Source organism: Limulus polyphemus, unplaced genomic scaffold, assembly GCF_000517525.1.
Source record: "Limulus polyphemus unplaced genomic scaffold, Limulus_polyphemus-2.1.2 Scaffold1568, whole genome shotgun sequence".
Classification (NCBI taxonomy): domain Eukaryota; kingdom Metazoa; phylum Arthropoda; class Merostomata; order Xiphosura; family Limulidae; genus Limulus; species Limulus polyphemus.
In genome coordinates this window covers 60,405-68,202 of record NW_013667178.1, presented here as the reverse complement: position 1 = coordinate 68,202, position 7,798 = coordinate 60,405, and the positions used below count along the sequence as shown (strand labels likewise).

Below are 7,798 nucleotides of genomic sequence, written 5' to 3'. Positions count from 1 at the left end.
CAAGATTTTGTCATCATCAGGTACTGATCATCAGGTATATCATTTGTACCTGATGATGACAAAACCTTGTCGAAACGTTGTACATTTGCTGTTATGTTAAACTTATATTAAATTTTTCTTCATTACCCATTCAAGCCATCTCCAGCCATTATTAGTCTCAAAGTGGGTTCCTCGTCATCGTATATGGGGGAAGTATGCACTACAGAAACGAAGTTTATGGAGGAACAAATATATGCGTTACAAAACTGAGACACTTGTATATGAAGGAAATACTATATACACACTTCAAAATTGAGACGAGTATATATGGAAAATAATATATACACACTACACACCTGGAAAACATACACATGGAAAGAACGATGGCACACAACAAACTGAGACAAATGGACATAAAAATGAGAAGTATACACTATAAAACTGAGACACGACACAAGAAAGAACGAGTAGAAGGGAGATTAATCTACAATCTGGGAACCCTACAACCATCTGGTTTAAATGAATGTTTTTCTTTTCTGTAAATTTTTATTTTTCCATTTTTTTGTTTAAATTTTAATTGCTATCTACTTATCTTTTCATGATTTGTAATTTTTATCTAATAGATGTAATTTTAGCTTAGAATGTTCACGCTCAACATTCCAAATACTACGCACGCGAGTTCTTTATATAAAAGTTGGCGATTGTTCAACTTATTATTTAATTTTAAATACATTATAATGTCGAACATAAATTTCTAGTAAACCTTAGGTAATATTATTTTTTCAGTATGTTCAATTAAACTTTTAAATAAGGTCACAAAAATACGATACTCTATAACCCGAGCGCTTTCGAAAGTTGAACTTTTCTTCTCCAGGGGAAAACAGTTTGCTCCTAAAGAAGAAAGGTTCGCGTTTCGAAAGCGCTTGGGTTATAGAGTATGGTATTTTTATGTTAAATGGATTTATTGAACCTTCGTGTTTTCCTAACATTTAAATAAGGTCAGATATTTTCTGGGAAACTACGCTTAATGAAATTTCACATCAGAATTTCAAACAACCTGTGTCTGTCTGTTTGAACAGCTGATATATTGTGGTTTAGTCATACTTTCTCTGGTTCAAGTAAGCATCAAGTAATGTTTTCCAAGTAACGGAGCCTGTGCAGCTGTGACTACAAATGGTTATATTTGTTTTCCTGAATAAACATCCTGTTCACAACGAAATAAAACCACAACCTTCTAAAATACATGCTCATTTTTGATTGAGTTTATGCGCATAGAAGTATTTCAAAGACTCAGCTTTGTTCTTGCTGTAATTCAAAGTGTACAACTACTCGTACAGGTTTCGAATTACTGACCAGTGCATCAAGATTTGCTCACAAAAACTATCATCATGAGGATAAACGTCGTTGGGTTTTTTCTGGCTAGCTTTATGCTAGAGATTGCTACTGCTACTAAAGAAGACGAAAGAGCAGCCACGTGCTTGCTATATACAACTGGTAAGTTTAGGTTTTAACATACGGGTACTGGTTTGCCTGCTGAAAGCTTACTTAAGTTTTATACTTATTGATTTAGTTGACACATACGTATAACGAATGTTAAATTAAACGTTATAGAAATGAAAACCAAAGTTATTTATGCATTATTGTATGTTAGTTTCGAACTTTTGTAAAACAAGTCGTTATCTTGCTATATCGTTTTAAAAAAATCCGTTAGGGTAATTTCATAAAGATTTTCTAGCGCCTGGTGGCTAGGGTGCTCGACTCGTAAACTGCGGGTTCTAATTCCTGTCACACCAAACAAGTTCCCCATTTCAACTGTGGGGACGTTATAATGTGCGGTCAATCCTACTATTTCTTGGTAAAAGCGTTGTCCCAGAGTTGGCAGTGGGTGGTGTTGACTAGCTAGCTGCTTTCACTCTTGTCACTGCTAACTTAGGTACGGTTAGAGGAGGTAGCCCTCGTGTAGCTTTGCGCAAAATTCAAACCAAACCACAAAGTTTTCTAAATCAAAAACGTAATTAGCATAATGATTATTTTCTATAGGTATAATCTGAAGCTGAGCAAATACTTTTACCTTATGATTAGTTTTTGCTTGCAAATGCATACTTTTGTATACATATATTATTTAAGTAGAGAGGGTTGAGTAAGTTATATTGAAATTATTTTTAATAGACAAATCAGTATACCCTCAGTCAAAAGTCGCAGTGGAACGACATGTATCAGGACTACACTTTGACATTATTTAGAGTTTTGTAGTTAGTGTGATGCCACCACAGTTCACCACTTTTGGGAAGAGTACGTAACACCCTTTTCCAATGAAAAATATTCATAACAAACAAAGGAATGTGGATTAACTTGGGGTACCAGGAACATTGAGAAAGATACGTGCAACAAGTCGTACACTAGCCGCGGTAAGCAAAGTGAGGCATCTTGTAACAGGTGAGAATCCACGAACACAAATATCAGTGGCAAAAGCCGTCCATGTTTCCAAGCAACAGCTTGCAACATAACTAAAAAGTATTTCCGTCTAGAAACAATAAAATCAATGAATAGGTTCGCCAAGATCAGTCTTATAGTCATAAGACCTCTTCAATTGTCGCATACATCAAGCAGCTAGAAAACGAAACAGGTATTCATGCTATTCCAGGTAAGTCGCCGGATGCAGCACTTATGAATTTCTGTGCAATCTGACTGTTGAAACGGGTGCTGAAAAACCGTCGTCACCTTAGACTAGATGAAATATGAAAAATAAGCAGTGAGGGAAGAAAGGTTTACTTTGGACATGACGGCCTTACGACGAAGCCTTTTGCAATAGAAACTGTTGTATGGTCGTTAGACAGAGCATGAATTATTGTGACGAAGCTCCTAAATATTTTGAATATAATGTACTCAGACTCTATATATATGTTCATAATTATTCAGCTTAAAAGGTATATTCAGTAAATACTTGTGTAACTGCACGTATTTCCCCTTTTTTCGTGTGGATCAGAAACATATGCCTCATGCTACTTTAACGTATTAAAAGACACAGAGCTCACATGTTTTTTGTTTTTGAAGCCTTTTTCTATAAATAATGTTTTTAACATGGCATATTTCTTTGAAATTAGTTCTTCGGTTGGACAGGAATAAGTTTGAGGAGTTACAAGGCTAAAAAATGTGGGATCGATTCTCCGAGATGGACAGAGTTCATGTAGCTCATTTCGTAGCTTTTTTAAAGAAAAATAACAATAACTCTCAAATCATCTTATAATCAATTCACTGTGTTATTCATAGAAGTTTAACTTGGATGCAAAATAAGCTTCAGGCGAATTCATAAATTAATATTTAGATAACAATTAATTTCTTTCGAAATAAACAGTGGGAAGGTTTGCATATATAGTATTTAATACAATATATTCTTATCAGATGTGAAATGCTGACATTCATTCTTTTATTTTCAGAAAATGAAGCTGTTAAGAAGATGGTAAAAACGTGCGAGAGTCTTATACCAGAGGTAAGTGTATATAAATCACGGTAACCAAAACCAATATTTGTATATACATCACTGTAACCAGAACCAATATTTGTATATACATCACTGTAACCAGAACCAATATTTGTATATACATCACTGTAACCAGAGCCAATATTTGTATATACATCACTGTAACCAGAACCAATATTTGTATATACATCACTGTAACCAATATTCTACCGAGGTCAAACTTAAGTTGAAAGATATAACTTCCAATTTATATATATATGTGTGTGTGTGAGTGTGTGTGTAAGAGAGAGAGAAAGAGAGAAAAAAGGAAGTCAAGAAATAAACGAAGGATATGGTCTCGTAGCTAGTTAAGCTCCTATTTTTATATATATATACTGATCTATTCACAGTGTTGGAAATAGCTATTAGTAGTAGCGACGTTTTCACTGATTTGTATATCCATGACAAGGAATTAATTATATCAACGTGGTTTCAGAAACTCCTCATCTCTAGTGAAGTCCAAGTCATTAACCGGTGTTGATCAGGAGGGAAGATAATATCGCTATTCGCATATTATCCACTCAAGAGTGACCCAGAAACGTTTATCGTTTTTTGTTCATTATACATGTACATCTTACACGTGTGAATGTGTGTTTTCAGCGTTGAGTGAATGGATTCTCAAATATAAGGAACATAAAAATAAACAAATCACTGGAACTTTAAAATTTTACTTCTAATTTAATTTGAATAATACATTCTTTACTATCCTATAATCACATCACGTGGTATTTCAAACATTCAAATATGATAGTCACTGTCGTTTCGTTAATTCTTTAGCTTGCGCTGTATATAATGGAAATAGGATTATATCTCACGTAATCAATTTTGATAGGCTTGTTTACAGAATGAAAGATATATAATTAGTGTTAGGTTTAGTAGTCAAAAGTTATACTTACGACGTTTTGTGTCGCATGGAGGAACTTGCCAACCTCGAATAATTAAGATGTGTTTTAATTCTTTCCTCCAGTTAAGAAAGATCAAACGTGTTACTTTGAGTGCAAGGTAAATCCGCAAAGAGCTTATACAGTTAAGTTAGTTTGCTTTGACCAATTTAGTTTCGTTGTTATTTCTTTCAATATTAATATCGTACACATATTTGTTTTACGAAGTACCTTAAGCGTATGCTTAATACGCTGTCTACACGCTGGATAAACAAACTATAGTAAACTGTTCGTTATTTACTTTATCTTGTAAATAAAAACGCATAATAATTGTAAACTATAAAGTAGCTTTTTACTGTATATCAGAGTTTCAGTTGTTTCGAATTTCACCAATCATGGTGAACTTTACAGAAAGGTCTGGCGATTGGGAAGACCATCTAAGTACAATAACAGAATGCTACCTAATGTTCGACAAACCAGTCTGCTTCAAACCCTTATCACGAGAAGATGTTACCGTGCCTTTCAGTTCAATGATCAAACCAAGTTCTTATACTTACAAAATACGGTTTATCAAAACAGAACCTTATAGTTGAAACAAAGTGATCTGGCGCTGTAGGCTGTCTCCACACATCCATCTATTATGGTTAAGATCCCTTTTCATCACTAGACCTGAGTCTTCATTTTACTCCCTTTCAAATCCATTTTTCCTAGTATGAAAGTATTTGTTTTTAAACACCTTGTTATGGTGTCCAACAGTTTCTGAACCCTGAGCATGTTACGGGTTGAGTTTCATTCTATGCTCACATCACCTTAGAGATGGTTGCACTTGACGCAACAACAATTTATATAGTTTTTGTTATAGATGGGCCCACACTATTATTCCACTTCTGAAATTGTATTAGACCCTTTCTAAAATACATGGTATTTGAAGATGAAGTTAGTTTTTAAGGATCACACTCTAGTCATCTGATAATGAAATTACACGAGGTTTGCATGCTCAGCGTGAATGCTCTTATTTTTTTTACAGGAAGAAGTTTTATTCAAACTGGTAGATGTTTCAATTTTTCTTTTCTTTTCAATTTGTGTGTGTGTGTGTGTGTGTGATCAGAGAGAGAGAGAAAGTTACTCATAGCGTGATGGTATCCCTGCTTTCTTCTTAAACAGGCTCAATTCAAGGAATGGGACAAATGTAAAATGAAACATTTATCTGGCAACAAGGATGACGAACTGGCTTTTAAAGAGATGTGTGCAGAAACTCCAACTGAAATAGGCAAATCAGTAAGTCCATTCCATAGGTATTTTAGATAGCGGACATATAGTTTCTTATGATTTAATTGGCTTATATCAATAAAATGTGTGTTTTATAATACATACATTTACTTGAGTGTCTTGTAATAAATTTCATTATGCACGATATACAATTCAGTAGATCATCTCAACAATGTAGGACTGTCTGAATAACCCACATAAATATTTTTATTAATCGTGTTGATTCGTAATTAGAACAAGGTGTTTTCTATTTTTTTTATTTCATCCAGCTGTGGTATTGTATGAAAAGTAAAGAAGATAAGAGTCAAAAGACAAGTAAGGTAAGAACATTTTATTATTTTATATTTATATATTATTCACTAGCACATGTTAGACGTTCGGATTTTTTCAATGTTTTAGGAGTTTAATGTTAACAGGTTAAGAAGATTTAGACGTACCTTTATATCCACAAAATGATTTTGGTAAAAAGGAAAAATATACATATGCAGTGATCTATTACTATTATTATTATTTGTGTGTAGTTACATAGATACACTATTTTTAATGTGTGTGTGTTAGGTAAACAATGAAATGTAGAAATGTCTTTACTTTCTGCATTTAGGACATTTATTTGTGTTTGGTCTATTTTTTCTGTCCATTCTTTTCACTTATTCTGAAACTTTACTAATAAAAGTCATGAAATGCACTTTTACAACTTTCTAATATTATGTTTTTAACTATACACAGACTGACGAAAGTACTAAACAAGAAATTGTAAGTATAAATCTTTTTTAAAGTTTAAAGGATTTTAAAAATAATAGTGGAATAGAGTTCTATAGATTTAACAGCACAAACTTTAGCAGATTCTTTACTATAAGAAAGTATTAGATTTTTGTACTGTGATGTTCTATTTAGAGATATACACATGTAAGTTAACTATACAATAAGAAGAGAATCGCAGTATTTGATTTGCAAGCAGTGTGCTTAAATGAAAAGAAAGTGAAGTTGTCAATAAGGCCGGACAGTGTTGAAATGAAGGATCTATGTAAACACCCGAGATTGAGACGAACGTCAAAATTTTTAGTGAAACAAACTTTATTAAGGTTTACGTTATACACTGGCAATAGGTACAATGCATGAGCTGTATATTTTGGTTTTGGTACATCTTACAATTTATTATTCAATTACTATAACAATGCCAAAAACTTGACTTTCTTCACTGGAAGTATGAAGTAAACCAAACTCTTATAAAATAAAACGAGAATTTCAGACAAGTACCAGGATATATAGGCAACGCAGATACAAAGGTATCTTGCCTAATATCCGCCAGTCACATCAAATACATTATATAAGTACCACTCTATATGTCAGGCCATCGACCCATAAAAGCTCAACTTATACACTGATATCCATATATATGGCCAAACAAGCTATTGAGGATATCGAGAAACTTTAAAGTTGGCGGTTACCAGGAAAGTATTAGTAAGACTGATGTCAAGTAGTCGGGAAGGAACATAACAGACAGCTAAGTATTATGAATAGAATTGAATTTTATAGAAATAAAGTTACAGAAGGGTTGGTTTGATGTTATAACATATCACATTATTACAAAGTTTACTTTAGTTTAGTGTCTTATTATAAATAAATATATTAAACTTAAGAAATAATGTAAAATCCTTTGCAATATGTTTTGTTCTTTATATCTTTTTGTAATTTCACACAGTTCTGATATATTATGAAATCTGTTGAAACGTTTATAGTAAGTTAATTTGATAGACAAAAAGGTACAATATCGTTAGACAATCTTTAATTGCGGATAAATGATACGCCAAACAGCAGTTCTATCCGTTGATCTGGAATCAAAAATTTTACTGCTTTATGTCACTCTTTAATTAATTAATCTTAACACGGGGTCTGTCAATCGGATCGAGTCACGCGACCTTTTTTACTCGTTTAAAGCTGATATAAATTTAATACTTATAACTCTCAATATATTGGGTATATCTTCACGAAATTTGGCAGTCTTTTGGTTAATATTACAAGTCTTTCACATATAAAATCATATTTCTTAGTGAAGTACTCTACATAAAATAAAATAAAGATTTGTCCATAAGTATATTGAGTATTTGTTTTGAATAGTCCGTGTGCAAAGTAATTTTCATGTTAAAAC

The 7,798-nt window shown here is 32.8% G+C and overlaps 1 protein-coding gene across 1 annotated transcript in view; it reads left to right on the top strand.

The window, feature by feature from the left end:
* The first annotated feature begins 992 nt into the window (after positions 1–992).
* The window catches only part of LOC106464138, an 8,591-nt gene continuing 1,785 nt past the window's right edge, over positions 993–7,798 (top strand). The window contains exons 1-5 of the mRNA XM_013924247.2: positions 993–1,473; positions 3,417–3,469; positions 5,545–5,658; positions 5,919–5,969; positions 6,376–6,402. Coding sequence (XP_013779701.1) covers positions 1,368–1,473; positions 3,417–3,469; positions 5,545–5,658; positions 5,919–5,969; positions 6,376–6,402 — 351 coding nt within the window. The 5' untranslated portion in view covers positions 993–1,367. The remainder of the gene's footprint in view (positions 1,474–3,416; positions 3,470–5,544; positions 5,659–5,918; positions 5,970–6,375; positions 6,403–7,798) is intronic.